Source organism: Centroberyx affinis, unplaced genomic scaffold, assembly GCF_046629955.1.
Source record: "Centroberyx affinis isolate AG114_WGS23_722 - 3 ecotype Tasmania unplaced genomic scaffold, CSIRO-AGI_Caff_v1 ptg005038l_1, whole genome shotgun sequence".
Classification (NCBI taxonomy): Eukaryota; Metazoa; Chordata; class Actinopteri; order Beryciformes; family Berycidae; genus Centroberyx; species Centroberyx affinis.
In genome coordinates this window covers 475,012-496,029 of record NW_027282482.1, presented here as the reverse complement: position 1 = coordinate 496,029, position 21,018 = coordinate 475,012, and the positions used below count along the sequence as shown (strand labels likewise).

The 21,018-nt window shown below is 41.9% G+C and overlaps 1 protein-coding gene across 1 annotated transcript; it reads right to left on the bottom strand.

Annotated features, from left to right (window-relative positions):
- Window positions 1–98: 98 nt before the first annotated feature.
- On the bottom strand, window positions 99–17,003 carry scn4aa (sodium channel, voltage-gated, type IV, alpha, a). The gene is made up of 25 exons (XM_071545735.1): window positions 16,752–17,003; window positions 16,358–16,395; window positions 16,009–16,089; window positions 15,767–15,895; window positions 15,431–15,522; window positions 14,831–15,133; window positions 14,676–14,739; window positions 14,316–14,457; window positions 13,958–14,155; window positions 13,377–13,550; window positions 12,593–12,722; window positions 11,499–11,737; window positions 11,222–11,395; window positions 10,750–11,106; window positions 7,262–7,726; window positions 5,374–5,509; window positions 5,001–5,155; window positions 4,739–4,912; window positions 4,446–4,568; window positions 3,602–3,883; window positions 3,423–3,476; window positions 2,382–2,523; window positions 2,128–2,225; window positions 1,538–1,808; window positions 99–1,399 (listed from the first exon to the last, which is right to left on the bottom strand). The coding sequence occupies exons 1-25, from the start codon at window positions 17,001–17,003 to the stop codon at window positions 99–101; spliced, it is 5,574 nt and encodes a 1,857-aa protein (XP_071401836.1).
- Window positions 17,004–21,018: the final 4,015 nt, after the last annotated feature.

The window sequence follows — 21,018 nt, the reverse complement described above, 5'->3', positions numbered from 1 at the left end:
AACTACATTAGCGACACTTTCCCTTAACTGCTAACACTACTTCCTCAATTGGTGAAAAAAATAGTAGGAAGACCTAATTAATTCCCTTGTGCTGTTTGTTATACAATCGACTCTCGTAAGTTTTCCTGTAAGACGAAGACCTTTCGGTGTGGGGCAGAATGTAACACAACCTCACTGGTGATCTCTACAGGTACAACCATGAGATTCGGCCCGATGGGTTCTGGACCATTCTGGGACCCTGTGGTGCATGACAGTGTCTCTGGTGTGACAGGCTCTTGGCTCAGTAGGGACTGCAAAGCAGCCTGCTCCATCTCCTCTGCGAGGTCCGCGTTGCTCCCATAAAGCACTCCCAACTTTAGTGCGAGCAGCCCCTGCCTCTCTGGCGGATCCTCGTCTTCGTCCTTTCTCTTCAGCCTCTTGGAGCGGCGCATAAAGGAAGCGTGGCGTATGGAGCGTTTCAGCAGGCGGCTGCGGTACGCCCTCTGAATGACCACGGCGGCCATCTCCTCTTCTTTGCGGCGCAGCGTTGTGGTAATGGGCGCGAAGGAGTCTGAGGTGGGGTTGCTCATGATGAACTTAGCCTGGATGCTCTCCCGCATCGCTGCCATCTCCACCGTATCTCCCAAGACCATCTCGGTGACAGCCAGCAGGATGTCCAAGCAGTGGATCCTGTCCCCAATCACCAGGGGCAGGTCCATTTCAATCAGACGAAGCCGGTTGGGCTTGGCCACCTTCAACGGCTCCTGCAGGGCGTCACAAAAATCTGACAGCCGGCTGTAGTCGATGAACTGAGTGCCTTCCGTGTCAAACTTCTCCCAAGTCTCATTGAACATCTCAAAGTCGTCCTCGCACAGCAGGTCGCCGCTCTCTTCCTGGGCCACATTGAAGTTCTCCAAGATGATGGCAATGTACATGTTGACCACCACTAAGAACGAGATGATGATGTAGCTGCAGAAGAACATGATGCCCATGCCCGGGTTGCCGCAGTTACCCCTTACATCCGAGCCTGGGTTCTCAAAGTCTGGCTCACAGTCTGGATACTCCCTGTTCAGGATGGGGAGCAAAAGCCCGTCCCAGCCCGCCGATGTTGTAATCTCAAACAAGCAGATAATGCTGCCGCCGAATGTCTCAAAGTTAAAGATGTCATCGATTCCAGCCTGCTTTTTGACATAGGCAAAGTTAGACATGGCAAATATGGAGAAGATGAACATGATGAGGAAGAGCAGGAGACCAATATTGAATAGGGCGGGCAGTGACATCATCAGAGCAAACAGCAGCGTTCGAATGCCCTTGGCTCCTTTAATAAGACGCAGAATCCTGCCTATTCTGGCCAGTCTGATCACTCTGAACAGAGTGGGTGACACAAAGTATTTCTCAATGAGGTCTGAAAGCATTATACCTGAAATAAAAGGAGATGCACTGCAGTTAGGGGGGATATCTTTACATCCATGCTTTGAATAAAGGCTGTTTAAACATAATTGCAATTCACTTTCCAATCAATATAATTCAAAGCTGTATTAATGTATTAGATACCCACCAGATATAGACAAGATGACCACAACAAAATCAAAAATGTTCCATCCATTGGTGAAGAAGTAATATCGGAGGGCAAACAACTTTAACAGACACTCTCCGGTGAAGACGACAATGAAGGCGAGGTTGACTTTAAAGAGGAAATCCTCCTTCTCTGCACTTTGGTCGTCCGTCTCCACCATCATGGTCACCATGTTGAGGCAGATCAGGACCATGATGAAGATGTCAAAGAACTGCTGACTGATCAAGTCAAACACCACGCCTTGGATTGGGTTCTTCAGGTCAGAGGGAGACAGGGGGGTTGGGAAGGCAGGGGACAGAAACACAAATTCCATGGGGTCATTTGGGCTGTTCACACCACTGCTGTGCAGAAAAGGTTAATCCTGAGGTCAGTGATGACACCGTCATGCCACACATGCCGAGCTGATGTCTCATTGGCTTGGCTTCCCTTGTTGATACATATAAATCTCAATGCAGTTAGATAACAATTTAGATTCATTAGAAGAAAATATGGCATGCATCACAACACACTTATTACTAATATTATCACTGACTGAAATAAAAATGTGGTTATAAATGAATACCGTAACATACTGTTGGTCGTGGAATTGGCTTCTGTGGCTTCTTGGAACCAAGTTTCTTCATGGCGTCGTAGTATTTTTTTTGCTCCTCAGTCATAAAGATGTCTTTATCTCCAAAGTGCAGACACAACAGAATATAAAGCTCATTATGGGGATCCATATATGAAATGACAACAGTTGTGTGCTTTAAACTGAAACACAGGTGTAATTTATAGAGAAATCTGGCATTCCAACAGTTGGAATTTCTTAATTCAAGCAGCGTGATACTTATCTTTTTCTTTTGCTGGTTGAAATTGTCAATAATGACACCAATGAAGAGATTGAGTGTGAAGAATGAGCCAAAGATGATGAAGATGACAAAGTACATGTACATGTAGAGGTTGATCTCATAAGAAGGTTGATCCTCAACCTAAAAGGAAGCAGAAATTTCATCTTATTATTTTGGGGAGAGTGGGCACCCCGCCCCTTCACAATTTTGTTTTTATTAGGTAGGAAATATGAGTGGGATACAGAGTAGGGGAGATCAGTATAGAAGGTTATGGTGGAATTCGATCCTAGCCAGGAAAGGCACGCGTTGATCCAGAGACGGGACTCACTTCACCATCACCATCTGCACTACAAGGTCTGATCATGTACATATCCAATTATGTCAGAATGCAGAGTGGTAAGAGAAGGCGAAGGGGAGGGAATCTATATGAACCCCCCAGCTAAGCAGCTGGATTTATTTTTTGGCTGCACTCCAAGAAGTTTTTTATATGGCCAGAAAAAAATTGACTTAATGTACTTACTGTCTTTGCCAATGAAGGCTATTTACTGCCCTTTATTTTCTTGTTCTATAAAATCATTTCAAAATACAGTTATTTGGGGATTTAATTACTCCATTCTTGGATAATTACTGAATTATTTTAAAGTAGAGAAGTAGAGAAAAATCAGATTTTCTTTGTGAATTAATAAAATGAAAATACTTGCATTCAAGCACAACAACCTTTTTTGAGAGTGTTTATTGCCTTTATTTAAAAAGGTACTATAAATTGCCTCAATGGCTATTCTTAATACTATTAAGTCATTTTCTAACACACCAAAAGCAAAGTATATAGAGTGACACAATTTGATGAAACGGGGGCAATGTAGACAGACAAAAGAAATTCCAAATAATTACATTAAAAAAAAGACTTAGGAACCTGGTAATATCCTGGGAACAAACAATGCTTCATTCAAGGTTTAGTACTTAGGGAGACTGTAAAAGGAAGTTACCAACAAACTGAATGTTCAATACAGTAAAATATTGAAATTGTAAACAATATCTACCTCTCTTGAGTCAACTGCAGCATACATGATGTCCATCCAACCTTTAAATGTTGCCTGCAAACAGAAAGCATTGTTTCAAGGAAAATGTATAGATCTGTTTCACAGTCTATCGTATCAGCAGTGTGTTCAAACCACAACAACCTTTTTTTTGTGCATATCATTGAACCAGTCTTGCTCACCACTTGAAGCAGGGACAGATAGCCCAGTCCAACATTGTCAAAGTTGACCTTGACGTTGACCCAGCGGGCCTCCTGCGTGGCTTCTTTGATGGCCATGCAGTCGCTGAAGTTGTTGACCTCAGTCATGGGGAAAAGCTCCTCTGTGGTGGTGTTGATGCAGCGGTAGAACTTTCCAGCAAACAGGTTGACCCCCATGATGCTGAAGATGAGCCAGAAGATCAGACACACCAGCAGCACATTGAAGATGGAGGGAATGGCTCCAACTAGAGCATTCACCACCACCTGCCCAGCAGAGAGGATGTTGTTTCAATGTAAACAGTTACTGCAGTGAAAACAACACTCTAAAACAATATCAGTCAACGGCATTACACCAATATCAACAACAATCATGCATTTTTATCCATAAAGTACTTTCACAACAAGTAGCATTCATCTCAAAATATATTCACACAATAATAATAGATTACGTACATCATATATGCCAACATATGTTAAAAGTCAGGGCACTTTTTTGGTTAGATTTAATTCCCCAAAGAGTCTTTTGTTTGCAAGAGTAAGTAACAAATTTGCTATGAGCCATTACTATGCTCATTCAATGCCATCAATCACACTGGTAGGCTTACCTCAGTCAACTCTGTTACAGCACCCATGGTGTAAGCATGCAGTCAACAAACATGGTAAGGGAAAGCCAGTCAAGTTAGTATAAGAGTGCATTAAACATCATATGTTTGGCATCTTGTACATCAATGCTAGGCATGCACATCATTCAAACTTTGTACAGTACTCAGGTATACTATGTGCATAAGATTCAAAATTAAATTAGGATCAATATCCAATAACTCACCCTCATCCCTTCAAATCTTGACAGTGCCCGAAGAGGCCTTAGGGCCCTGAGTGTTCGGAGAGATTTGATTGGTCCAAGATCAGAGTAGCCCAGCCAGTTGGCAAATAAACTAATGAGGGAAACCTGTGGCAGAATCGAAACATTTCCTATTCAAGTGTTACCACTGAGTTTATCTGAAAAAACCTGTTCCATGCCAAACTGAAAATGTTCAACTAACTAATGAAGAGTAAAACACTTTCTTCTGTTGAATTTATACACACAGGCCAGCATTAAAAGAAGATTTCAAAACTTACATCTACGATGAAGAAGTCCAACCAACACCATGCGTTGGTGAAGTAGGTCTTGAAGCCATATGCCACCCATTTAAGGAGCATCTCAATGATAAAGACGTAGGTGAACACTTTATCGGCATACTCAAGAATAATTTTGATGGTTCGGCGTCTTTCTATGTGTACGTCTTCAAAGGCCTGCCAAAAGTAGATACATGAGACACTTCAAGTCTTGACAGTATCATAAAACTTTTTCTAAATTTGTTGCACTGATGACAACACTCACCAGAGCTCCACTACTGAGGAGGATCATAAAGATGATGAAGGTCTCAAACCAGTCATGCTCCACGATGGTGAAGCAGGTCCTGCGGAGGTTCCACCAGCTCTTGCCTTTACCTTGTGTGATGTCAACAGTTAAACATGGCCAGCGCCTCACACAGTCTGAAGGGAGAGGGATATCAAAATTAACTCTTTGTCTAGTGTCATATCCATGATTAGTCCAAAAGATGCCAGATTGGATGTCTAAAAGGTGAGCACTGGTACTAATACCTGCAGCCAAATGATTTGCTATATTTCAGAGCAATTTCTGCATTTTTGTCTATGAGGGCACAAACACACACAAGCACTGCTATGAACAAAATACAGTGTGTTTATCATACCGTCAGTGAAGCAGGCCTCTGGGTCCACTGGCTCAGGCTCTTCCTCTTCCTCCACCTCTGGTTCAGGCTCAGGTGGTCGGTAGTCCACTGTGCTGCACACTGAAGAATCCCCATCATCATCCAGCGCACCCATCAGCTAGCCAAGAGACAAAAGAGAGGCTGAGTTACTAAGCCACCAGCAAAATGAAACATAATTACTATTTCCATTTTTTTTTTCAAGCAGAAATCTGTTTAATCATCTTCACATGGATCTGAACTGGTAGCAAGGGTTGCTTTTGGTCATAAATGTAGAGACACTCAAGATCATTTTGAGTTTATCTACAGAGTTACTCACTTTGACAAATCCTGGTAAATGATGTGCAGCTTGTAACATTTCCTGAAAAAGCACAGGAGCAGGAAAGGAACTGTTTTTAATGAGTGTTCATGAGCAGCAAGGCAACAAATGAGGAATACTCAAACATGTTTTTCCTCCTGCATTAATAAGGCTACATTAATTAGCCTCTTACAAGACGTGGCTGGATGGGAAATAGAACCTTATAAGCTGAAATGAAGTTTCTGAGAGAATAACTTTCTATAATTTTAAATATTTAACCTCAAAATATATACCCGTTTATTCCTACTGAGGATCAAGAGCCTATCCCAGCATGCATTGGGCTGAATGCAGGGAAACACCTTGGATAGGTTGCCAGTCCATCACTGGGCGAACACACTGACAGACAAAAACTCACACCTAGGGGCAATTTAGAGACAACAATTCACCTATCTTGCATGTTTTTAGACTGTGGGAGGAAACCCACGCAAACATGGGGAGAACACGCAAACTCCACACAGAAAAGGACCAGGGCCGAGATTGGAGAACGTTCAGTCTGTACAAATAGCAATCCGTGTCCACTGGGAACACGAGGATAACAGCAGCACCCAGGTTACGTTTAAAGGGATACTGGCATGTTGCCATCTTATGGTTCATAGCTGTTAGTATTACAAGGACAGCAAAGCTTATAATCAGTGTTGGTACAAGAGCACACCCTCCATTGTTAGAGATATTACTGTATATTGCTAACAGGAAGAAGCTGTCCTGTTTCTCTATTTCTGCTGTGTGTCCACTGCAAATTTCAGCCCAGTGAACATCAAAATCTACTGACAGAAACTAAACATAGAAGTGAGAAACATTTTCAATGGTGTCATCTTGCAAGTTCCCCATTGACATTTAATTCAAAGACTTAAGCCGCTGCAACAGCTTTCAGACATTTTTCGTTTGGTTGCTAAGAGTTTGAACTCCTGGCTGTTGGTGTGATGTTTTCATCAGCCATGTTCAGCTGTCAACACATGATGAGCGGTCTAGGCTGTCCTCACCATGCCGATACGTCATCATGGAAGCGTTCATATCAGGAAGGAATACAAATAGGGACATACAAATAAAAAAATGGCACTTCTTCTTATACAACCAAGAAGAGAACAAGCATGTCATTTGTGATCATTTTCAATCCATTTAGCTCTGTGAATCCAAATACAAAAGCCTAATTTGCCAAGCCAGGTATTACACTCCTACGTGAAAGTAGGATGCGAGCTAAAATACCACTGTGGCTGATGGAACTAATAGGTGTTGTATCACAAACTGAACTGTCTAAGATGAAAAGAATAAATTCCAAATTATGCTTCAGGGGGACACATAAACATATATTTTGCCTTAAAGCTTTTCTATGTGACCACTCTGATTAATTCTATTCTGATAAGTACAGCTGGGAAATGCTAGAAATATTTAAGACAAGAAAGTCCAGGTTAATTCAAGCATCAACAGCCATAGATAGATAGATAGATAGATAGATAGACAGACATGTTGGTTAAGGTTAAACAGGTTGTTCAGTTTCCTTACATCTATTTTTCCTACCATGTGCTGCTGGTTATTTTCCTCATCTGAAATCTCAGAGGCATCATCATCATTCTTGTCATCCTCATCATCCTCCCCAAGGTTTTCAAAGTCTGACTCTCCCTGGGCAATCGGCACATTGAGACTGAGCTCTCCATCCACTATGAATCCAGAAGGCCGGCCTTCAACTAAACAATTAGTTATCCCATCTGCCATTTTCAAACTCTGACTGGTGTCCAAGTGGTTCATTTCAATGCCCTCCATTTTATCGTCCGTATCCTCTGGCTGGCCCTCTTCAGGCTCCTTGGGCTTTCTGCCCAGTATCTGTAGGACCAATCCAACGATGAAGGCTTTGACCCAGTCAATGCCCCGTGTGATCCTGCCAATGGCTATCTGGAGGTTGTTCATCTCTCCGTCGTCGTCCCCTGCTGAGAGGTTGTCTCCGCTGAATGAACTGAGCAGCAAGGCCAGGAAGAGGTTCAGCACCTGAGGACAAAGATGTGGCATGGGCATGTGAAGGAGGGATGGAGGAATCGAGAAATATGCACTTAAAAATTTAAAGTTGACATTGGAAGCATAAAGTTAGATTTTCAAACAAAAGACAGCTACAAAACAGAAACAAATTCAAAACGCTGCATTAAGTAATGCCTCAAGCAACGATGCTCATGCTATCGGGCCTGTTCCTCTTGTACCTTCAAAAGATGAGCGGAAAAGGTGATTGTTACCTGATGTACCATGAAAAGTTGGAAAAGAAAAACCTTCCCATGCAGGATATGCATGGTCTTTCTTTAGTATGTTGGTCTATTTATAGCAAATAGCTAGAATTTATCTGTTTATGTGTGTAGTCAGTGGTTGAGAATTAAATTGTCCTAAATGAGACACATTTTTCTATAATTAAAAGTCAATGCATACCAACTAAATTTTTGAGGTGTTTTGGTCCTATAAGAATTCCTGCTGGAAATGTGATCGTCAAATTGCAAGTGAACAGAGAATGTATCATGGAATCACTTTAGTTACTGAGTATTGATACATGCTGATGTTTTTAATCACTGATCGGTCGCTTTGGCCAAACTGTGCCTACAACACTGACCTACACACAAAACTCTTGAGTGGCTCAAATACACATCGCGTATCAAGTTGGCCTTGTGATGGCACATCGATAAATATTATGTTGTCTGCCGCCTGTTGCAGAGGCAGCTATCTTTAGTGTCTAAAACCTGTTAGTCAATTTCTCGGTTCCTATTTCCCAGGTTTAGCGGGAGATCATGGTTACACGGGCCGGGGGCAGGCTGATCTCTCGCATTCCAGGGTAGGAGCTGTGAATCAGTAAGGGGGCTGAGGGAAAGGCTGAGCTGGACAAAACACAAGCCCCACACTGAGGAGGGGAGGAGCTGGAAGGGGAGTGGGAACAGAGGAATTTTGAGGAAAAACGGCAGTTGTAGCAGATGAGAGCAGAAGGACAGCTTAAAGGTGAACATCCATCAATTAAAGAATTTATATATGTTATTGCTATAGTCTAGGACAGCCGTTCAATATTTATGATCATGAACAACTTCAGACAACGAATGAAGGACTTACTTGGTGGATCCATGGAATATTTGTGTGTATATGTGAAGAAGCTTTACTTTTTTTTGTAGTGTTGTCACCAGATAATGTACCATGATTCCCAGAAGATTCCCCCGGGTGCTTTCCCAGTTGCCTTTAATATCATTCTGCTTGGAGCAGTTCCAGTGTGCCTGATAACATCAGAGGTTGAGTCTTCCTTTTCAGGTTTCTAGTGTTGAAAGAGAGTTCCTTATGTCCGTAAATGATGATTGGACTATTTCATACTTTAGGAATTACATATAGCAATTCTAAAATGGAGCGGTTTTCCACTTAAAGAAGAGGAATTGGGGGAGTGGGCCAGGCATAAAGCCAATAAAGTATAGTAATGTAACAGGTGCCGAAATTAAGAATAGAGGTGAGATCTTGGGGTTTCAGGAATGGTTTTGGAACAAGAAAGATAACAGCGAACAGCACAATACGACCAGTATGTTGACCATGAAAATGAGAGTAAATCCACTGTGCTCAATATGCTGCAGCATTGATGAGGCAATGTGATTACCTCTCCATCAATTAGAGTTCAATCTGCTATCGCATGGCTTTTCCCCAACAGCCAGTCCCCTGCCCCCTGACTCTGCTCGCTCAGCTGTCTGTGTTTGTTCCCTCTGTGGCGGCATGCTTACTTGAGCTGGATCTTAGCACTTACTCAAGGTCAAAACCACTGTTTGCTGGCTCATGTCATTTGATTTAAATAGAAACCCTCTCCCGTTAACTGTGTAAGTATGTAATTTGTCTTTGGGGCAGTGCAGACAGTGTGCATTTATGCTTAACTTTAAGTATGGGTGTAGGGTTGGATGGTGGGGGGCGATGGGGGGTGTGAGTATGAGACACAAAAAAGCCATGGTAGTTTTGGCACAGTGCGGTGCAATGCTTTTGTTAGCTCATGGCGATGAGACATTTCCTTTTCATTTCTATGAATAACCCAACAGGAAATGCTTTGGGCTCTTGTCATTAAATATGATGCTTGATATGATGCCTGTATGTGATCGTCTGCATGTCCTTCTGTGAGGCCAAGATACAATGTCAGGGACAGTTCTTGCATGCTCCAGACATTGTGAATTCTTTACTTTGCACCATATGAGTTTTGCTGTTTCTTCATGCCAACTCACCCACTCACTGTGTGAACCGAACAGCTTGATTCAACTTGATTTCAATCAATCAGTTATTATCTATTTATCTGAATGATAGGTGTTAATATTCTTTTATATATACAGTATATCCTCATAACATCTGTGTTAACTAGGTCCATATACTGTATAACTCAATTACATTTCTGTTTCTGATTACCTGTCAAAAAATCTCTTGTGTGATGAGATTCTGTCATGGATATGCTGTGCTCATACTATACTTTATTATAATGCTGTAATGCCCCCCAGTGGAAACAGTTTTATCCCCCAGCTGCCCGTCTGTCCTTGGCATCCTGCGGCTGCGGGGTTAACAATAGACTGCTGAGACTTGCTGACCACAAAATCTCCTGGCATTATAATATGATAACTGTTAGATTTAGAGAGATTTTAGAATACAGTTTGCCAGCTTTACAACTTGACAGTAGTGACAGTTGTTCAGAGTTTAGGTATTGCATGTGTTGTTGAAAGGCAGTGTATGGAATGACCATCTACTTAAAGGATTTATCTTGAATAAGCACTGACTATATATTTATACTGCCATTCATGAACCTAAGAGCGCCATAATCTTAACTTTCATTCTGCTTCAATACAGCCACATGAATAATTCATTTTTATTTTACTCGTATTATATCCTAAAGGAGCAAATATTTCTGTCAAAAGAAATTGAATTGCCTACCAGAACATCAGTCCTTTCTGTTCACTAATACACAGGTCAGACTGAGAATTCAGGTTTAAGGGTTAGGACAGTGATTAGTAGTGAATGAGCATTGTTGCACTTACCACCAGATTTCCGATGACCATGACCATCATGAAGACGACTAGGCACATCCCAGCTCCGGCCACCTCCATGCAGTCCCACATGGTCTCGATCCACTCGCCGCAGAGAATGCGAAAGACAATGAGGAAAGAGTGGAAGAAGTCGTTCATGTGCCAGCGTGGCAACTCACAGTCCGTGGCAATCTTGCACACGCAGTCCTTGTAGCTCTTGCCAAAGAGTTGCATGCCCACCACCGCAAAGATGAAGACGATGATGGCCAGCACCAAAGTCAGGTTTCCTAAAGCTCCTACCGAGTTGCCAATGATCTTGATCAGCATGTTGAGCGTGGGCCAGGACTTGGCCAGTTTGAAGACACGAAGCTACCTCCAACACAGGACAGACGTAAACAGAGTGACAAGAAAGACAGTGAATATTCATGGGAAGTAATGTCATTGTGGTAAATGGTTATCAAGAAATTCAAACAGTGTGTCTTACCAAACGGAAGGACCTGAGAACGGAAAGGCCCTGGACATTAGCCAGCCCTAACTCCACCAGACTGAGTGAGACAATGATGCTGTCGAAAATGTTCCAGCCGACTTGGAAGTAGTAATACGGGTCCATGGCGATAAGCTTAAAGACCATTTCTGCTGTGAAGATCCCAGTGAAAACCTAAAAGGGGGATAAAATCTTTTACATGGACTGACAAAATAAAGTCAGAGACGTTGGATCTTTTCTGCAACATGACTTTAAATTTCAAGTGGTACATATTCACCAGATTCCCCACTGAGAGCATGTTGTCAAACTGTGGGGTCATGGGATAGTGCTCCATGGCCATGAAGAGGGTGTTGAGCACGATGCAGATGGTAATGGCCAGGTCGACGAAAGGGTCCATCACCACAAAGTGCACCCAATTTTTAAAGACCACCCAATGCACGCAGCAGTCCCACTTCAGGAAGGTGTCAGCGAACTTGTACCAGCCAGGTGGACAAGGCCTCTGAGCCTCCTCCAGCTCTAGACGAAGACAGAGAGAAAAAAAAGGTGTGTAGCTTCATTAATTCTGTAAAACAAGATGAATGAGAGGGAATAGTAAGCATAGATTAAAAAGCCCCCAGGAGGGATATGGGTGATTGACCAGCATTTAGTAAACCAATATTATTTCTGCAGGTCACTATGAACTCTTGATAAGTGACAGATTATTGAGCATACTGGATATTTTAGGTAGGCTACCATCAATTCTTTATAAGCGTATGGTTTATCCCTTGGTGGTATGCAGGATACAGTTAAGGCTCTGAAACAGAATGCAATGATGAGTGACATTAAAATTCATGTCTTGTCTGTGCCAAGTCATAGTTAGGCTGAAATAGCCCAGGCTTAACACCTTGAGGGCATGTCACTGAATGTTGACAGGAATCTCTCCCCCACACAATGTGATTAACACAACTATGTGGCAAACTCTAGACAATGCTACTGAATTGGCCTTGGATAACTGAGTGCACAATGTTAACAACTGCATGATAATCTAAGCAATTACAGCTCACATTAGAGCATTGCCTGTATGAACTCAGAACTAAGCCCCATCTACAGTCCACTAAGGGACTTGACACTTCTCCTACATGCTTATGCTCTGTTGCTTAGCCACAAAACAGTGCCTTGAAATGGACAATATGATATGATAATATAGATATTTTAGTGAGATCAAACCCATCAAGCCTATAAAATATTCAAAAATGTAAGACTTGGTAGAGCAAAAGATTTACAAATACATAGAGATACTGTATGACAATTAACTATGCTTTATGATTAGTATATGTAAAATTATTCATGATTAGTCACAATGTCAAGTTTCTTTCTCCAGTGGTACTGTACCTTCCATGGCTGCTGCGGTCAGCACAGTCAAAGCACTAGCAGTTCTCTGTTTCAGGCCTGGTTCCTCCAGATGCAGCATGCTGTGCACAGAGCCTAATGACTTCTTCCTGCGTTCATCCTCTGTAGTGGACTGTAAGATACGTTGATAAACTCAGAATTCATCTAAATTTGTCAGTTAATAGCCCATGAGCTCACCACTAACTTCATAGCCCCAGAGAACCTCATAGTCAGAAATCAAGGTCAGCTCAATAAAGCTACCAAACTTCTCTCTGGAGACACAGATATTTTGGCTGGCTTGGCAAGTAGCTGGCTGCCAATTGTCTGACAGACTATGGGACACCTGACATCTTAACTATGCATATGACCAATCAGCGCATTCAATAAAACCTGGGTGTAGGTGACATCATTTACACCAGGAAGCACATTCTGTTTGGAAGGAAGTACAATCTGTTTGATTCTGTTGAAAGCCAGAGAGTGTCAGTCAAATTTCCACAGTGCTGACAGTTATAATAATTTGGGTGACTTTACATTAACAGGTCCTTTGTTAAATTATATAATGATATTTAGAAATGTAATTCTCATTGCACTGGACCTTTAAAGTAAAGGTAAATGGATCAAAGGCTTTTTGAAACACCCAAATCCACTAGACCAATTATGCTGCATTCTAAAAACAATACATGAGTAAAATAAAGCCACCTGCATTTTCACTTGCACCTAGCCAAATTCTTGCCTTTGAAATTTTAACCTAACCAAGTAAACTATGGCAGGATAGTGCGAGACTAACCTCATCCATGGTGGGCACTCGGTTGATGATCAGACGGGGAACGAGCCTCCCATTACAATCCTTGACAACTTCAGTGTCTCCAAGGCTCCATTCGTCATCTGCCAACTCAGACGCTGTGTGAAGACTGAGCGACTTCCTACTGGTTAGAGTTGCCTGGCTCCCACCAAGATGGCCCTGCTAGGTAACAGACACTTCTCATTTGGTAACAATGGACACTTCAGGTTCTACCTTTTAGCATTTTCAACACTCTTGGTATCAAGCTCACAACTGCAACTACTACTTTATCAAACTAAAAGCATAGCCATTTTATTGTAATTTTGTTCAGGGGACAAAAAAATAATTTCCATATTTTTGGCTGGGCAAGCAGGTGGCAGCAACCTCAGCTGGCAACCATCCAGTTTAATTAGCAGTAAGCTTAATTGGTTAATTTACCATGGAGGTTAGCGACTAGCTAGCTTGCTTTGATTATGGTAGCTCACACAGGCCACAAGTGTTGAGGCTGTAAACAGATATGTCAGACTAAATAGAGACATATGATTAGCTGTGTGGTTAGCTGTCACCTCATTGCTTGTGATAGCTACCTGCTCTTGATTCTTGAGTTGCTCTAGAAGCCGCTGGAACTCCTCCTCTTTCTCTCTGGCCTCTCTCTGAGTTGCCTCATTTTGCTCATCATAAGCCATGGCTACCACAGCCAGGATGAGGTTGATGAGGTAGAAGGAGCCCAGAAAGATAATCACCACAAAGAACAGCATGTACGTCTTTCCAGCTGCCCGTAGAATCTGCATATGGAACAAAATGAAGCTACGAGAACTAAGGACACAATTTTAAATCGTTTCAGGTTCTAAGTTTAGATTTTAAAAATGAAAATGATGTGAGGTTTCATAATGTATGACCACAGAAGTCTTTAATGAATTTGTTACAAATGAAAGAAGTGCCAACCAGCTGGAAAAGGTTCTCCCAGTAGTCCTGAGTCATTAGTCTGAACAGAGCCAGGAAGGCCCAGCCAAAGGAGTCAAAGCTGGTATAGCCAAAGTTGGGGTTCCTCCCAGCCTTCATGCATGTGAATCCTTCTGGGCACTTTCTGTCAATGGGATAGTGGTGAACAGTCAGTTTGCTATGAATCCCTCCCTGCCACTGAACCATCCCCCACCCTCCACCCTTCTATCTCTTTAAAAATGTTTAAGTAGCCAAGGCCCAGACATACTAACATAACATACATAAAAGCATCGCTTAAATGTAAGCTTTAAAATTGACCAGACAAAATTAGCATGGTAGCATGGATGATATAAAGTAACATACCCAGCATCAGAGCTGTTTCCACAAATAAGAGCATCTGGGCTGCCTTCCAAATAATAGTGATTCTCTATAACCAAATCAGAAAAGAAACAGAATCAAATCCATTCCACTGAGGACAAAATGCTTAAAATAGCAGAGATGACTTGCGCTAAACCTACCAGTATTAACAATATATTCCATGAAGTCGAAAGTACTGTTGGAATATGCTGTATTATTGAAATCCATGGTATTATTGAAATCCATGGTATTATTGAAAGACAGGGTGTCGTTGAATATGGAAGTGGAGTTGAAAAATGTTTCATTTGTTTGGATGGGCCATCGCACACATTTATTGCGCAGATTTCCCATGAAAAGTTGAAGGCCAATAAGGGCAAAAACAGCAAGGGCAAAGACAGTAAGAATCATCACATCCACCATTTTCTTCACTGACTGGATCAAGGCACCCACAATGGTTTTCAAACCTGACGAAATACAACGGACATGTCAGTGAAAGTCCAAACAGCTTGAAAACAAAAACATATGCTCACAAATATAACAAATTATTAATAAACTGTATAGTACACACGAAATAAGGACTGCAAATTTCAATGAAAAAATGAGAATCAAATGATGAAATGGCAAAGTTATATACTCACTCCATATATAAAGCTATATCCTCACTTACATACTGACACACACTCAATGAACATCTCCCACTTCTTTAGAACATAAAAAACAGCTTAACAACCAAGCGTTTAATACATAAAGGAAAAATGTACCAGGAATCACAGTAATTGTTTTAAGGGCTCGAAGTACACGAAATGTCCTGAGGGCCGACACATTGCCAAGGTCAACAAACTCAGTGATGTATCTGAGGAGAGACAGACACGATGAATCAAATATGAATTCCTGTTCATAGTCCTATTCTGCACTGAAATATCTGAACTGTTAATACAAAAATGCACACAAAGTAAAAAAGGACACACACAACACAAGACTTATCTTTAGTAGATGATGTTTTAACAGTGTTTAGATTGGTCCACTTCTTGATAACATTACATTTCTGTTATCAAATGAATTAACTCGGTTAGATAAATGTGCACTCAGATACTTACGCCATGCTGATCACCATGAAATCCAGCCAATTCCATGGATCTCGAAGGAATGTAAAAGATCCAACACAGAAACCTCTAGACAACACTTTGGTTGTTGCCTCGAAGGTATAAATACCAGTAAAAACATACCTGGAAGGAAATTGTGCACCATAACTTTCTAAAGAACAAAACATCAAGTACAAGTTGTAGAAAATTTAATACAAACATAAGTGACGGCAAAAATACAACAGCAATATACTCACTCAACAGTTTTACTCCATGCTGGTGGGTTGCTCATGGTCATGAATACACAATTCGACAGAATGGTAATCATGATGAACATGCTAAATAATTTGATTCAGAGTTAAGGAAACTGACTTGGATATAACATATATATACTGTATATAAGCAGAATTGTCTCCTAACTTCATCTTTCATTCATCATTCACCACCCACAGCACTTCACATTTGGTTCAAACTTAAACACACTAAATAACTTGCAAACACTGGAAAGAGCAGCAGAAAGGATATGAATGTATGAGAATTTTGATGGCTCCTCTCCTAACAATACTAAAGGGGCTCAGAATGTAGCAAGCCGATTCAGCATTGAACCTGAAGATTGTGTTTCCTCTGGTGATTACAATGAATGTCTGAAAAACACAAAGAAACATTTTGTATATGGCTGCACACAGATATTCCAACTTCTAAAATAACAGCAAAATAAATAAATAAGTGATGACAGTCCTGAAATAATACACTAAGATTCAACTGTAAAGCATGCATACCAGTTATTCAGACGTATGCGTTGCATGAAGGATATTGTTTGCAGCTGTAATAACTAATGGAAATATATGTCAAGTGATACATCCTGCCACATTACAAGGGTATGTAAGGAAGGCAGTAAATATAGAATAGGAGTCAAGCTCATTAAACACCCAAGTGTGCACTGTGGCTGTGTGTTGGGCTTTCACTGCTATCAGCTGGGCCTGGGTGTGCCGGGACTGACTTTCTGCGCTTTGTAGAAGGGGTCCAAGTCCTCCAGAGGGGTGTTGAGCAGCTCTGGCGGAGGGTCTCCGTAGATCATGGGCAAACTCTTGCCCGCCTCCAGATCAGTGTTCGGGGCTGTTGGCCCTTCCTCCTCATGGCCGTCTACTTCTGCGGCCCTTTTCCTTTCCTCCACGAGCCTCTCGATCTCCGCCAGCGATTCTGGGGTGAAGAGGCGGAACGCATGGGTGCCTTGGTGAGGGAGCAGGGCCATCTTCGCATCGCGAAGGGATACCACCACACCGGGGTCTCTCTAGAGGGAGCTGGAGAGAGCGGTAGGAGTGAATACAGAGAGCACAGTAGTCACCCTGTCATATCCTGTCATCCACAGAACATCACCGATAGCAGTTCCATCATTTTCTCTGATGTGATATGGTCACCAAACGTACTGTATATACACAGCAGAGAGAGCTCACAGCTAATGTTGTAGAAATGTGACACAAAAATACAGTTGAGCAAAACATTATTTATGACCGTAGACAACATCATGCTACACAACATATCATTTACATACAGTAAATAAACCACAGTAAATAAACCACATTAAGTTTCACACAAACCTCAAACAACAGACCAAGTGCAGACCATATTAAAGGGCAAATCGGGTATTGCAAAAAGCTTAGAGAAGAATGAGTAATTGATTCTTTTAAAGCTTGTGTGCAATGCGGTGTAACATTTTGATTTGATTTGATTTGATTTAATTCATCTGACAACTTAAAAAACACATGAACCATTAAGAACAATTTACTTCCATTGTGGTCTTCATGATATAAAGATTGTAATGCAGGACCATGTGTGAAAGGTAGCATTGTGTGTGTGTGTGTGTGTGTGTGTGTGTGTGTGTGTGTGTGTGTGTGTAGCATCTGTGGTTTATGGTTTATGTCTCTGTGTGTGTTGGTAACGATCACAGGCCTAGTCGCCTTGATCTACGTCCAACCCGCCTCCCCCCGCCCCACCCCATTCCTACCCTCCACCCTATCCACCCTATGCCCTACATCCCTAACCCTGCACCCATCCCCCCACTACGCCACGAGCAGGATGGAAGGTGGCCCACGTAAAAGTGTCAAGGTAATGACAAAGTGACGAGTCGCGCTCAGGACGGGCAGTCAGGGCTTTGACACGATACTTTCCCACAGTACCAAAGAAACCCTGACATTACTTGTGTACATCAGATTACTTATTAGTTTAGCAGACGCTCCGTATCCTGGCCAAGTGGCTTTGCTTACATCCTTGACGTGTTTAGCAACTAGTCGAGACCATTTGGTTTCCTCAGGAGCAGCTAAGGTTAGGCACCTGCTATCAGAATCATAATACAATGCTCAATTTTCTAATCCTTGTATGGAATCCACTGAAATGTACATCTGAACAGTGAAACCATACCATCAACATAGAATGGACACTGCAATATAAAACAAAAGACATCACTTGTATCATATTTCTTCACTGTTATGTAATAATATACATTTAACCTGAAGGTGTTATTTTATCAATAAAGAACTATGTATGAAGGTGCCTGAACTAAATTAATTGGGTAAAACTATTCGCAAGTTAGTAACAATATCGCTATGCAAAAATGTATTACAAATGATTTTGCTTTAATGAAGATGTTCATTTGAACATTACACTTCAAAATGTATTTTATTGACAAAACACAATATGATCTTGCTAAAACTTGACGTATTCCTTAGAAGGAAATGGATTTGCGGGTACTTATGCACAGTATAACAAATGCCCTCTAAAAGCACAAATCATTTATAAAAGCAACTCAAATTCATATAGCATCACATTTTTGGTTGTCACCTTGTGACATCACCACTTTCAGTAATATCTATTAAATGAAAGTTGAATGTATGAGTTTTCTGAAACTGAGATACAGATTGTATTAATTAAAAAACACAAGGAGGACCAGAGATTATATAGACAACAATATAGACACTAAAACAGATAAAGGAGCCGGTAACAGACTCTATAGACTCTGTAGAGAGTAGAGTCCCTGAGTTCACACATAAGATACAGAGGGCAGACTGGGCTATGAACATGGCAACAAGAAATACACAGACTGATGCACAGCGATAGCCACTGATGAAGCATACATGCATACACACTCACACAAGCTCACTTAAACAGAAAATCACGCATTCACACACACACGAGGACACGCACACACTCACACAGATACAGTGGCTGCCCAGCTGCTACAGGCAATCAAGACGGAGCGTCATGTTACAGAAGCCCGATGACTCTGCTCATTCCTTCCTGGCTGAGCCGTCGCTCTCTGCCTCACATCCCTCCGATAAACAGGACGGCGTGCCAACTTAACTTACCAGGCTAACTCCTCGCTCCACCACCTTCTATTTTACACGGGGCCCCAAACCCACCGAGCTTCCGCCTCCACACCCTTACCCACACTTACACCCATCCACCCCCTCGCTACATGACACCTTTCATACTACTCAAACATCCATCATTCCTCCTAAGCCCCATCACTCAGGCTCCCATCAGCAACGCCCCCTTTCCAATTCCCACACTCTCTCTCTCACACACACACACACTCATGCACACACACACTCACGCACACACGTGCACGCACACACACACACACACACACATACACACACAAAATAGACACTCTGTTCTCCTTAAACAAACCACTACTCCGTCTGTATTTCCTTTTTCCTGCCCAAAACAACCCTTTGGGTTTATTACCGATATCGACTGGGTCGCACAGTGCCACTGCGGTCACTTGTGAACGAGGCATCCTGGGCCATCCAACTCCTTCTTCTATTCCCTCCCTCCCCTTCTCATGACCTAGCCTCCCCCTCATCATCCCATTTCAAGACCCCCATTCTGGGAGTCATGGGCCCCGCTGCCTTGGACCATGGGCCAGCCTTAAAATACACATCCTGAGAATGGATTTGTTTCTCCGTGGCTTATGGGAACCATTTCCTGATCACATTATGTCACATCATTAACAGTGAGGCCATCAAAAGTCATCGTTTAAAAATCCAGGTCCCTTTGTTGAAAGCTTGGCAAAGAAAAAAAAAAGAAAGTTCTTTGCTGAAAGGCGATGATATAGCTGGTGTGGGCTTGAGCCAGTACTGCCTTGTCTCCTGTGTCAATTAAGTAAATAATACGTTTTGGCGCCATGTTAACATTTGTAGCTACGTCTGTAAGTGTACATTTCTCCACACTGAAGAGCCAAGGGTAAGGGCCTAAAGTTAGAAAAGAAGGATATTCAATATCAGTCAAAATAGATTCTGTATATCAGGCTCAAACTCATCATTAAATATATTTAACTACAACATTAAGTGCTAATGCCCAGAAAATATAGTCCTGTCTCAATTTCAGTTTCATCTGATATAAGCAGAAGCAAACGACTTGAAGTACATATTAAATGTCATTAAAATGATCTACAGAGTCTGACTGAAGACAGTTTCATGACAATGCTCCTTTGGTCTCTGGGGGAAATCATACTATATGGACAGGTGGCAAGCTGCGGGAGAGGGAATTCAAGATTTCTGAAGCTCCCTCGGACAGTAACATATGTCACCTTGCATGTCAGTGAAGGCCATGCTGCCATGTGACATTCCGGTTGAGGATATAGACGGTGTAATGTAGACACCCCTTCGTTACACTAGCCGGCCGTGGAATGTGAATGCCAATATTCCTATCCGGAAACTAACTGAACCAGCTTTGGGCTTTTGTCAAAAGGGCAGCATGAGTTCATACAGCAAGAGATGTTGTGCTATATACCCGTCAACATGTGACAAACTTCATTTCATTGGTTTTCTGTGTCTTGGGTGTTAAGTAGTCAAATTACCAAATGTCATCAGTGAAATGTGAGAACAGAAAATTACTCGCTGCGCTTCTTTTGGAACTCCAAACATACAAGTATAAAAAAATATTGCCTCAAAATCTAGACTACTTCCTGGTTCATCTTGAGAGATGAGTCACAATTCTTCTTCACTGTTCTTTACTAGGATAGCTGTGATTTTAGCTGAAAGTGTTAAGTGCTTTATGCATTGTGATACCATAGGAGGTTTATGTACCTAAAATATTAATGCCATGTTAGCTTAATTCTGGTTCCCCTAAGATGCCTGGAATTTAGTGCAAGTAGAGGCATGCCAAATGCCAACATTGAACTGCACACATCTCAATCCACAGCTTTACAGCACTTACCATGCCTGGAATGTGGTTAAGTTGTAAACGAAAGATCTACAGAGCAAACA

Bases quoted from the DNA above. Each gene is read 5' to 3' on its own strand.
- scn4aa (XM_071545735.1), bottom strand. From the start codon at position 17,003: ATGGCCCTGCTCCCTCACCAAGGCACCCATGCGTTCCGCCTCTTCACC. The intron at 15,523-15,766 runs GTAAGTATCTGA...GTCTCTCCTCAG, and splicing joins TTCATGGTGATCAGCATGGC to ATACATCACTGAGTTTGTTG. The intron at 11,107-11,221 runs GTAAGACACACT...TGTTGGAGGTAG, and splicing joins TTCTCAGGTCCTTCCGTTTG to CTTCGTGTCTTCAAACTGGC.